Consider the following 13,522-nt stretch of genomic DNA (forward strand, 5'->3'; position numbering starts at 1 on the left):
GACAAAAAAGAAAAACACAAGGAAAATATCAAAGAAAGAATGAATCAAAGAAAGAAAAAAGAAAGGTATCGGGAAAAGAGACAGAAAAAGATGGAGAGATATTTAGAGAGAAATAAAACATAGTATCAAAAAGAAAGACAGACAGAGACAAAGTGGCGCAGAGAGAGAAGAAAGGGTTGGATTGGGTTGTTGTGTGGAGCTGCACGACTCTGTGATGTTCCCTGAGTTCTGACAGCTCCTCTAGTTCAGCACTCCCCTACCTGACACTTCAATACAGCCTACTGCTGCTCCACGAGCATCTTCGGCTTCGGGTGTGTTTGTGCACGTGTGTGGACCAACTCGGAGAGAGATTGTTTGGGGATAATTCCTGTGAATTTCTATGCCTGCCTTTAACAGTGGCCGTGCACGCTCATGAGCGCTTGCACATGGATGAGCATCTTAACCGCCACCAAACCCTAATTCTGTTCTTTAATTCAAAGCAGAATCAAGTTGAGCTGACATACGCAGCGGGGGTAAGCACGAGAGGGAGGGTGTGTGCGTCCGTGTATGTTTGTGTGTGTGCATGTGTGTGTGTGCATGTGTGACAGCAACCCCCCTGTGGTGAGACCTAATTTAGAGTGGGGAGATGAACACAGCTCCACAGTGAGAAGCAGCCCCTGACAGGAAAAGAGACAGACGCACACACATGCACGCACGTACCTACACACACACACACACACACACACAAAGCAAAAATGAAAAAGACTGAACCAGACAGAGTGGAAGTTACCTTTACAGAGAGAGAGAGACACAGAGAGAGAGAGAGAGAGAGAGAGGGAAACCCAGTGGGTGCCGCTTTAAGGAGCAAAAATCAAAATAGAAAGCAACAGTGCTCCCTGTTCCTCACTCTGTATATCTGCTTGCACATGTGTGTATGATTGTCTGTGACTCACTGGGTTGAGCAGCACGGTGAGAAACAGCTCTCCCCCACGGATGCTTTTGTCCAGTTCCTTAGGTCCACCAGGGTATTCCTTATAGTAGATGGTGTGGGTAAACAGGCCGCATGTCTGACGAGGCAGCACCTACACACACACACACACACACACACACACAGACAGACATGCAACAAAAGGAGCTGTTGTTACTATCACATCACATCTTCAGTTTACAAGTTGTGTCAATGAACAAATAGCTTATGATAACAGCAGGTACTAATGTCCAGGACAAAATGAGATTCTGTTGTTTTCAATGACCCATCAAAGTGTACTCTACTGATTCTGTACTGCACTCCTAACACTGGTATTTTAATCTGATTTCACTAAGCTCTCTCTGGAGCCACAAAAGACTTCATACAGCTTTTCCCAGTTCGGCATGAGTAATGCAAAGACCTGTACGCAGACTTTAAAAGTTAAAATCAGTGCTACTTCCCTTAAAGTGGCATGTCAAATCACTGTGAAACAACGATTTCAGATTAAAAAGGAGACTAAAGCAGGTGGTTCCTGATCGCTCACCTATTTCAAGCCCAAAGTACAAATAAACTGGCTACAGAGAGAAGATGTAAAATAACGAAAGTAATTTATCTGGCAGCATAAAAGATGACAGATGTATGGATGAAGCATACAGCTGTAGAGTTAAGCTCTTCTACACGGCAGTTAATAAATATGAGAAGCGGGCAGGAGAGCAGGTCAGGGTACTCTGATGTGTCGTGTCGTACAGCATATGGTAATGTTAATTATCACAGTGAAGAAGCACAGGTGTCACTTCTACAGATGGTTCGAGTCAAATTCTTGCAGCGTGTAACAGACCTTTTTTTTCACAGCAGCTGGCATTTCGACTTGTCATAGAATAAAAAGCACAAGTGTAATTAATAACACGATTGATAGCTCTGTTCCATTTACTGTAGGTGTTCCAGTTCCAGGACGCTGCTATTGTGCATGTGGCTCACCGACACAACGTACCGGGACACTTAAATAGAAAGGAGCCATCATTAAATGCTTTTAGTTCCACCTGTGCTTTTACTATTATGACAAATCAACATTTGAGAGAGGCCTGCAAGTGTCAAATTAGGGTTTTCAAAGGGAACAGCATTTAGTGCCTCCAGTGTGCTTGAGCTATAGTAAAAGTCTTGAAGAGCTGCCCAGCTTAGAGTACTTCACTACAGCAGCAGAGACACTATTCTCGTGCAGGTGCATAGCACAACACATTGATTTGCACTGGTTAAGTTAAATCTTCCTAGGGCACTGGTACCCCCCCCACCTCACCTACACCTGTTTGGTATTTTAGTGACTCGCTGTTTACCGAAGCAGGAGGAGATGATAATGGATTACTTCTAATCCCAGCTCAAACAGGTGCACTGCACACCCTTGGCCATGAAAATAGTTAAAGGACACCCCCATGCCTTTTGTGTGAGCCGCATACTCTGTGCCTTGATTAACAAAAGCAGGTTCCTTAATGTCAATTTCTCTGATTCTTTTTATCGCTACAAGTAAATCGAACAGTGTTACGGTTGGATAAGCGACAGCAACAACTGAGTCGACAACAGTAACATTGTTTTTGGCTTTGAGTCTGAAATCTAATGTTGATTGAATTATCAAGGAGACTTTACATAAACGGTAATAAAGCATGGTCCAAACAAGTCAAGGCCAATGCAAATATATGAATATTCATTACTTGATTATACTTTAGAAAGCCTGAAGTGATACATAAACAGCGATGAAAGACCAGAAGCGTGCAAGATCAAGTGTTCAGTAGCTGATGAACTAATCGCTTTTTCATTGGATCAATAAGAGAAGAGAAGAGAAGAGAAGAGAAGAGAAGAGAAGAGAAGAGAAGAGAAGAGAAGAGGTCTTTATTGTGAACTCCTTGTGGAGCACTTCTCTGTGTGAAATAGAGAGTAAAGGCTGGAAGCGTAGATATTGGTTTATCTATAAAACACCCCAGACTCGTTCACACTCACACACACACACCCACATGAGGGGGGAGGACAGAGAGAGAGAGAGAGAGAGAGAGAAGAAACGGAGTGAGAGCGAGACAGAGAAAGAGAAGGCCACCAGAGCCACAGACACTCAGCACTATTTCACCAAACCAATTATCCACAGAGCTATAGCTCAAACTGATATAGTACATTTTAAAAAGAAATACACACACACACGTATGCATGTTTGTGCGGGCGCACACATGCATGCACACACACACACACACACACACACACACACACACACACACACACACACACACACACACACACACACACACACACACACACACACACACACACACACACACACACACACACACACACACACACACACAGTCCCATATCTCAGTCTGATTTGTTCTGATACTGTGGGTCCAGTGGGTGGCTCTCAATCTGCTGACAGAGACACACAAACACCAATTTTACAGCCTTAAGACAACGTCCTGTCCTCCTCAGAGCAAACAAAGATGGAGTGAGAGGCAGAGGGGAAGGAGATTAATAGACAGAAATTGCTCGAAAAATTGGAAGTGAAAAAATGTGAAAGCCCGCGAAAACAGGGGGGGGATGTGAATAAAAGTCTGAGCGTAACTTTATGAGAGGTCAGGAAGCGAGATGAATTATCTGAACCTGAGAGCTCACAAGCTGGTTTATGGTGAAGTAATTTAAAATTTAAATTCAGCATGGACTGAGGTGCACATACATACACATGCACAAATATCACACAAAAACTGCCTCTCAGAAAAATGTTCCGCCTCCATGAGCTAAGCTTCCTTTTTTTTTCTTTTTCCTAGCCTCCCTTTGCTATTTAGTCAGTGCAGCATGCAATGTCTTGGAGCAAAAGATGGGCCTTTCTCTATTTTTCTTGCACTGCTTTCACATTTCTTCTCAGTTTTAAATATTTAATAACTACTAATACATACTTGTGCATACATCTTTGTATATGTACGTAAATAGCATTTGATAGAACGAATAATTAATAACAATAATATGAAGATAATAATAATTATAATTAATAATTGTTTATCTTTTGAGCGCTTTGTATTTATGGAGTTGCAGATGTTCTTGTTTCTGTTATTTTATTCTGAAAACTTAGCCTGGGACTTTTCCTCCATGTTGCCTTGTGCCTGTGTTACATGTGTTTCTTTTAGCACACCTCTGACCTAAATATCTGGCACAAGAGCACAGTGGCTTCAGACAGCCTGCAACTCTCCAATCTGAGATTTTATAATAAAGCAACACGATCAGTAAGCCATTACTGACAGACCTGAGAGATGAGGGCCGTTCGGCTAATGCTACGTGATCACCAGTCTTCAACAATGAATCTGATTTGCATGCGTCCTTGCTCCCCTATTAGTGTGATGTTGATGCATGAGCCCAATTCCCAACTGGAAAAAAAAGAGTCAACTCTATTCCAGCTAAAACAAATGTATAGATAGCTTTTTTGAAAGACAATGTGAACAAAAGCTTCAGAGAACAAGCTGCATCCGTCACTGAGGTTGATGGGAGCGTGAAAGTAATTTTTGTTGGGGATTTCATTTCAGTCTCCACTCCCACTTTAGCTTTTATTTAAAGCATCTTTTCTCCTGGTGTAAAATAAGTTGGGTTTTTTTGACAGTTTTTTCTATGTTATTTTCTGTCTTTCTTTGTGATATATCTTGTTGGAAAAAGTTGAATGTATGTTTTTTGTTTAGTGGCTTATTATTCAATTCAGTATTTCACTGATGCTTCAAATACCTTTGTATTGATAATGTATAATATAACATTATAGCCTGTCAAACTGTCAGCTTGGCATTGTATCAGAAAGAAGTTGGATTAAGTGGCTGTCTTTTATGACCGTGTGACAAGATGACAAGAAATAAAAGCAGACTTCTAGGACTGATTAGGAAATTGACGTAGCTGTCTGAGCAAATTGTTTGCTCAAGACCGAAATACAGCAGAACTATGTGGACTGGTAATTTTGGTGTCAGATGTGATTGGTTCTTTTGTCAATAAGGGAGCAGTTGTGCACACTGACAAAGAGCCTGACTGACAAGTGAATGAAGGGGAGGAGGAGAGACAGAGGGAGGGATAAGGACAACTTGCTTAAGTGAAATGGGCGACAAGAGTTTCATTCTATTGCTATCTCAAACAGTGACTGATGAATCATTTATTGAAGCATTAAAATATGAAAAGCCCCTCATTACTAGATCCTAATTCTGTTATACGCATCCTACACATGTACAAATGCATGCACCTGCATTCACAGAGAAAAAGCTCAGCCTCATAGGGCCTCATAGGGCCACCATTAAATACTGAATCAACATGGAGCTGGGCATGCCATAGAATTTATATGTCACACAAAACGGACAGGATCATTGAGTTTTTCTTTAATACCGTGGCAAACAATCAGCACGCAAGTTACTATATAGTAAACACTTTTGCACAAGGAGACAGTGCATAAAAAATGTTTTTCAAACTAAGATACGAGTGCAGAGCGGTGAAGTAGCATATCCAATCAGACTCTGGTGACTAAATGACTCTGCAGTTAAGCTTGCGTTGATGTATAACAATTTATAATTTATTGTTTTAATTTCAGTCAGATGAATCACGCAAATAATTTTTCCTCTGGCAGCCACGGACACTATGTAACGTGCACTGAGTGTTAGGTTTGATTCATGACCCCTGCACGATTAATGGTGTTACGTTATGGAGCACACATGATAACTTCAAAATAAAGCACTTGGCTGTGATATTTATCTTGTTTATCTGATCAACCTGACTCACCCCTTTTTTCCTCCCAGACAACACACATCTGTTCTCTGTCTGCCAAGCCAACATATTTTATAAAATGTTTACACCATCACTGACTTGTACCCAGGGACAACCACAACAAACCGCTGTGAACAACAAGCCTAATGAAAATTACCCCTAGTCCTGTAAAAAATGAACATAGTAACACAGAGGGGACAAATACTGTATGTAATAATGTTAAGATATTTGCCCGTATAATAAAATCCAACAAACAGGTAAGGACCACATATGTGCAGGCAGCGTTGCGACATGTCAGATGTGAAAAAAGTGAATACATGGATGTAAATACCGATGAGCATAGTGTGCGTTTTACAGACGTGTGATTAACAGTGATGTCTCCTCACCATGATGTTGCTGTGGATGAAGCCCTTACGATAGCGGGCGGGCTTGAGGTGGGGGTACTCTTCGGTGCTGGTGACCCGGATGTTCCACACTCGCCTCCAAGCCTCATACAGCTGCATGTGCACCGGGTACACACCTGAGTGGTGAGGGGCCACGGCGTAACCCATGTCCACTGGGATGTTGTGTTCCTAGAGGAGTGGACGTACACACACACACACACACACACACACACACATACACAGGCACATACATGAGAATTGTTTACATAAACACAAAAGTTATGGTACACTTACAACGACAGCAAAAAAACACGACAGCACATAACAACACATGGAGGCTGACAGCCTGACCTTCTGGAGGTGTTTTGTTTGTTACGATGTTGGCCTTCGGGTTGGAAATTAAAAAAATATAGTTTGTGTGAGAATGTGAATGTGTGTGAGTGTGAGGGTGGATGGTTGCTGGGTGCATCTTGTAGACTGATGGTGTTGTCCTTGGCTCTGACACACACCTACACACACTGTCAAAGCTAAGCATCAGCGGCCGGGGGGATGAGGGAGTGGCATATGTATGTGTGTGTACAATAGAGGTTAGAGATCACACTTTATGATCACATTCACCTTCAACAACACGAACCGACCCCCCACACCTCGCTGTATTGGACGTGTGACACAGCACGGTCATACAAATCATTGCCACCCACTCACAAACACACCAGCAAAGTAGAGGAAAAGCAAGCAGAGCAGAGCAACAAAAGCACTTGACCTTGTGGACTTCAGATTAAAACAGGCTCAGGTGTGCCCATCAAAATGAAGTGCATCATTCCCAACTGGGATATTTTTCTTTGTTTGTTTGGTTATAGAACATGAGTAGGCTACATGATGGTGCAATCTGTAAAAGCAGTCTTACAATTTGTGTTGACAAGTGTGTGAATGTCAAACACCTTAAAATGACAAACTCATAATACAAAAATTATACGGTTTCCTACCGTAGGATCTCTTTCACGTTAAATAAACCGTAAACAATGAAATACTTTCCAAGTAAAGTTATTTTCCTAATGTATTTTGGCTCAGAAGCTCTTTGGACATTCTGCCGCCAAACTTGGTTTGTTGCCGCCGGAAGTTGGTTATCGAGTTTCAGCCTACTTACGCCGTGTACCGAGGCAGGCAGGCTTTTTGTCACCATCTCTGCCCTGAACCGCTGTCTGAAAGCAGCCGGAGCTTCACTTGACCATCTGTATGCTGAGTGATCTTAGCAGTAGCAAAGGAGACGCGACAGAGACAAGAGTCATCACTGCCTGGCGTTGTTTTTCCCCGCTGAAGACGTGGCGCTACTAGGTGTCAACCAGTAAAGAAAGAAACAAAGTAGCATCTTTACTGGTAAGTAAATGGCTGCTCGTGCTAACTTTAGCTAATGTGACCTATGTAGCATTACCGCAGTGAAGTTAGTTTTAAGTTGAATATTCCACAGACATTCGCAAGCCACTCCAACATGGTAAACACACCGACGGCTACAGCCTGCCTGTAGTGTACCGACTTCCTGTTTTCAAAATAAAAATGTGGGATATAAAGCAGAGATACCCTGTTTAAAGCTATTGAGAAGCTATTGAGCTAAAATGCTAGATTTCAAATGTAAAAACAAGGGTATCTCATGCAGCCAGTGGAGTAGGCTACTATGATCCCATGCAGAATTTGAGTCTTGATTGATCACATGACCTGAAGCTATTGAGCTAAAATGCTAATAGCCTATAATAGCCTATTTACATACCGTAGGCTATAAATATTATGGACAGATTTTGGACAGTGTTGGATCATTTTACTCCACTGGCTAAATGAGATACACCTCTTGTTTTTACATTTTACATCTGTTCATATTTTTTTTATTATTAATTTTATATGTAGGTCTAAATATTAGCATTTTAGCTCAATAGCTTCCAGGTCATGTGATCAATTGACTCAAAATCATTGGCTGCATGAGATACACCTCTTGTTTTTACATTTTGAATCTGTTCATAATTTTTTATTAATTTTTACATGTAAATATTAGCATTTTAGCTCAATAGCTTCCAGGTCATACGTGATCAATTGACTCAAAATCATTGTGGGATCATGTTACTACACTGGCTGCACCTCTTGTTTTTACATTTTACATCTATACATCTATTTATAGCCTAATTTTTTTTTATACATTTTTATCTTATATCTTATCAATGATGTGCTTAGCTGTAAACTATACACACTGGACAAACTAGCTGTTTGCCCTTCAGCTGACCAGAAGAGGAAGTACAGTCAGTCACTCAGTCAGTCACAGCAGATCACAGGCCTGGCTACACAGTTAAACCAGCAAAGTTTGTTTCAATTAATACAAATGTTTATTAGCAGTTGTTTTGTTTTGTTTTCATTTTTAATTAGTATTGAACACAACAGCAAAATATGAAAATGTCAACATCAAAAAACTAAAACCTAACAATGTGGAAGTTATTGGACATGAATCCCGAGTCCCAGAGTTCAACATGTGCATCGGGAGTGTAATGTGCTGTGGCAAATAAATAGCAGTTAAACTGCAACAGACAACCTTGAAGAAAATGCAATCACAGGAAGCAAGCATGATTAAAAGGACATGCAAGAAGAAAGAAACAACAAAATAGACAGCTGCAAGAAATGTGTGTGTGTGTCTGTGTTTGTGTGTGTGTAGGTGCACGTGTGCTTCCAACTCACCAGAGCGAACTCCTTGTTGAGGACCATCTGCTCCAGCAGCGAGGACTCGTTGTGGAAGAGGTGAGGCTGCATGTGGCTCCACATGTGGGGGAACCACCAGAACTCATCCACATACTTCAACAGTAAGTCGTCCCCCTCATCCTCCTCTGCTGTGCCTACACACACACACACACACACACACACACACACAAAACGCACACATGTGCACAAGGACAAAAGGACAAAGACGCGGACATGCTTCATGGAGATCAAGAGCATATTAAAAATGTTTGTCATACGCAGCCTCTCACTGGTATGAGGTTAGAGTACAGTGTATTATTAAGTAACTCTGATGTCTTAAAGAGATCCCCGCTAACTGAAATGGCACTGTCTGATACCATGGCGATGAAAAGTGATCCCGTAGCAATAACAGATGTTATGATAATATCTTCCAGTCTATATCAGATTTCTTCTAATTATAATCATGTTCAGGCTCACCTCTCTTTCCCTTTCCAGCATATCCTGCTTCTTTGTTCCTTTGCTGCAGATTTATACACTTTAACTAGGAAATCAATAAAATCTGTCCCTGGATCCACAAGAAAGTTTAAAATGTGCAGCAGTATGTCACAGCCTCGCAAAATGCCTGTATTAATTGAGTCTCTGTGACTCAAAATATAGAGACGGTGATTAAAAACATAGGATAACTTCCACATCATGAGCTTTATAACTGTGGGAGCGATTGCTCCCATTAAGATCACTGTGCTGCAAATTCATCTTTCTTAGTCAGTCATATTTTGTAATTACTATGCAGGCAGCTGCCATAAAAAGAACTACAACATGTGGTTTTTCTACATTTATTTTTAAATATTGTGCTGCAATGATCATAGTTGAATTAACCAGTTTTAATTGATTGATTTTGGTCTTGGTAGAACAGGATGCACAGCAGAATCATCACTGTTAACACAATTGGTTCATATCAAACTGTGAAATGGTAGGTTTTATTCAATTGCTTATAGTGCGAGCAACAGGGGGTGACAAACTACAAGTAGGAAGAGGCTCAACTACTCCCAGTTAACGTCACATAAAACTGCTCTTATTGACTTGTACCAATGCTGATTGGCATTTTACAAAAATATAAATTCTAAAGTTCAGTTAATTCCACGTAATTGGCTGTTCATTTTTCAATTTATAGATTATGATGGGAGCCAACAAATATAGCTTTTTTTTTAGCTCCACAAGGTCCATGCAAGACTTTTTAGACAAAATGTTTCTGTATTAAGGTAAAAAGTGAACATTTGTAGACTTTTACATGAAACTGTATTGCAAGCTTTTTTGAAGCACATGGACAGCTCTTGTGTACATAAATCAAGGCAGACTACCATATCCAAAACCCACGTAGTAGATGAATAGCATGTATGACCACATGCTATTCATCTACTACGTGGGGTTTTGGATATGGTAAATAATAATAATCAGGCTGAATAATAAAATGATACTATTATTCAGTTTTATAGTGTGAGCCATCAGCACCTGTATATTACGTAACATACAGTAGAGAGCATGTAAACACAACACACCTGTGTGGTAAAACTTCCCGGAAAAGCCAAGATTGAAGGTAAAGTTGGAGATCTGAGAGCGCAGCTGTTTCTGAACGTCAAGGAGAGCCTACAGACAGAGAGAGACAGAACGTAAGAATGAACATTAGTAACAGAACTGCATCCAAACCATTCACAGTATATCAGGTTAATCTCCCCCTAGCCTGTACCTTCGTGCATAAACACCTGACCTGTCCGGTCCAGTACTTTATGTCCCTCTGTTATATACTTAGGTAAACCCTCAGAGTACTATCATGACGGCTGTGTGTACTCATCAGTGCTTGTCCAATGGCTGCTAGTTCTACATTGAGCTTGATTGCTATGCTCTGTTTTGTTCCAGAGGCTCTTGCTGTCCTTAAAGTTACCTCAGTCTCTGGTTTTTTAATTCTTGAATCGGGATTTTCTCCACTTATTTGATGACTTCATTAGTTTACTGGCCTTTAAACAAAGACTCAGTAATGAGTGTTAACTAAAGAGAGTTGCACAGTCGCACACATACACAGTCACACACACCGACAGTAATGCGAGTTAATGAAGGTCAGTGCATTAGTAGCCTCTGGAGGGTGGACTAATAACCCCCCCACCCCACCCCCCCCAGCCACCCAACCCACACACACACACACTCCTCCCTTCTCATCACTCTCTCCATCCATCCCTAACACAACCCTGTGAAACCTTGTGCCCCCCACCACCACCTCACCCTTCTCTCTTCCTCCTCGCTGATTCTGATTCGCTCTCGCCACTTCCATATTCCTGCTTCTGAGAACCTGCACTCTCCTCTCTGCCCCCCTTCCCCATTTGTCTTCCACCCTGTCTGTCCTGCCCACCCCACCACCGCCCCTCCTGAACCTCCATCTCTCCCTCGCTCGCTCTGTGAAAATGTCACATTCTCAGGAGACGGGGCTGTTCTAATTTGAAAGGAAGGCTGAAGCAGCATGGAGGAGAGCTCGCTCTCTTTCTCTCTCTCTCTCTCTCTCTCTCTCTCCCTCTCCCTCGCGCTCTCTCTTTTACAACTCCCTCCCCTTGTGCTTTACCTCCCGCCCCACCTTATTGCTACCATTGCACTTCTCTTTGTTGCTCCTATAAAAATAGTTTGTTTATTTATGAAATGAGTGTATCCTCTGTATATCTCAATCTGCTGGGACTCTCTGTCATGCTGCTTTTAATCGATCCCAAGGAACCTTCCCTGATTTACAAGACCTGAGCAGCTGATGTCAGAGCAGGAAAGAAAGGAACTGGTTCCAGGCAGTCTCTCTCTCTCTCTCTGTCTCCAACACCCCCCCTCCTGTGTGTCTCTCAAACTAACAAATATACAGACACATGCACAGAGTGTCTTCATTATCACTAATCTAATGGTGTTGAAGATGGCTTCATGCTGACAGATGTGCACAGCCCCCTAATCTGATCCCCTGTCTCCTCTGTTATGACACCCTCTACATCTTATACACGCACACGCATGCATGCAGATTTTCCTATCCACACACAAGTTAACGTGTGTGGATACAAAGACTTAAGAATTGAATTAAGTTTGTAGCTGAGTGCTTTGCATTTATAACTCAATATACACTCCCGGATGCACTTGGTCGAAATGCATTATTAACGTGTGTGTTGCTATCTGTGGGAGTAGGTGTAGGTGTGTGTCCAAGTGTGCAGTATATTAGCTTAAACACCTCATTTGTATTCTGCTACCTAACAGCCATAGCAGAAAACAGAAGAGCAAGCAGTAGCTTGTTGTGAGACCACACAGCTCCATTTGTAAGTTTTCACCCTTTAAACTATAATACTCACACATTTTGTCTTTTTCTCGCTCGTCATTATGAGCAAAGAATCATTTTGAAAATTCTCTTCATTCATGCATTCATGAATGTTCTGTCAATTGAGAACTCCTGAGGAGGATCTCGCTGGTAAGCCATATTTTTTGAGAATTTCAAAGCCAGCCCTATCCCAAAAAAAAAAAAACTTTTGTGAAAGGGACGACAATGAGACTTTTCAAATTGCTCCTTGTTTGCGACCACAGCACTGATTATGAAACTTTCACAAGCACCAAACTGCTCACAGTGGTGGATCAGCTTTCTCGAGCAAGTTTCAGTACTGTGCAATGTGCTTTTCAAACTATTCAAAAGATGTTTTATGTAACAGGCAACTTCACAGTTTACCGCTTCCAGAAAGAGACTAAAATACTAAAATTTTGTTCTTGACATTTTAAAGTTCTATATCATTTTAAACTTACATTTATATAATTTCCCTATAGGGATTTGACCTTCCTCTGAAGCATTTAAAATATATATATATATATATATAGTACAGGCCAAAAGTTTGGACACACTCAATGCATTTCCTTTATTTTCATGACTATTTACATTGTAGATTCTCACTGAAATTCCACTAATGAACCCTGACAAGGCACACCTGTGAAGTGAAAACCATCTTCAGGTCAGGCTCACCTCTTGAAGCTCATCAAGAGAATGCCAAGAGTGTGCAAAGCAGTAATCAGAGCAAAGGGTGGCTACTTTGAAGAAACTAGAATTGGTGGGGGCAGAGATAGAGGAGGAGGAGGAAGAAGGAGAGGAAGAAGAAAAGAAGAAAGAGAAGACAAAGAAGAAAAGACATGTTTTCAGTTATTTCACACTTTTTTGTTAATTCCACATGTGTTCATTCATAGTTTTGGTGCCTTCAGTGAGAATAAAGGAAACACATTGAATGAGAAGGTGTGTCCAAACTTTTGGCCTGTACTGTATATATATAATATATTTCAAATGTAGCGTATCATTTCTGTCACTTGACTTTCGGTAAACTTCAGTATAGCCAACCATATCCTTGATATCTTCTCATCATACTGTATCTTTTCTTGTACAGGTTTTAATAACACACTGCTGGTTTTGTTCATAAGAGTGCATCTAGTCTCACTGTACTATAATCAAGGTCAGATTAAGCTAAAGCAGAACTAGTTTGTACGATATTTTCAGAAATCAAAAATCCAGACAATCAGTTACGACTTAATCAATACGACTTTAACCATTGAAATTAAGGGTGCCGAAAATAATCGTTTCAAAGCCGCATCGAGATTCTTAGTTGGACGATTCTGAATCGATGCAGAACTGTCACGATTTTTAAATTGAAATAATTCATTCAAGTTTGATGTTGTT

General features: G+C 41.0%; 1 protein-coding gene across 2 annotated transcripts in view; it reads right to left on the reverse strand.

Annotated features, from left to right (window-relative positions):
• The window catches only part of ndst3 (N-deacetylase/N-sulfotransferase (heparan glucosaminyl) 3), a gene marked incomplete at its 5' end in the record, with an annotated part of 40,127 nt that overhangs the window by 18,943 nt on the left and 7,662 nt on the right, over positions 1 to 13,522 (reverse strand). For both annotated transcript variants that reach the window (XM_083975770.1, XM_083975771.1), the window contains 4 exons: positions 933 to 1,061; positions 6,091 to 6,276; positions 8,803 to 8,957; positions 10,359 to 10,446. In XM_083975770.1, coding sequence (XP_083831896.1) covers positions 933 to 1,061; positions 6,091 to 6,276; positions 8,803 to 8,957; positions 10,359 to 10,446 — 558 coding nt within the window. The remainder of the gene's footprint in view (positions 1 to 932; positions 1,062 to 6,090; positions 6,277 to 8,802; positions 8,958 to 10,358; positions 10,447 to 13,522) is intronic.

The sequence above is a fragment of the Trachurus trachurus genome (genome assembly GCF_905171665.1).
Source record: "Trachurus trachurus genome assembly, chromosome: 1".
Taxonomy (NCBI): Eukaryota; Metazoa; Chordata; class Actinopteri; order Carangiformes; family Carangidae; genus Trachurus; species Trachurus trachurus.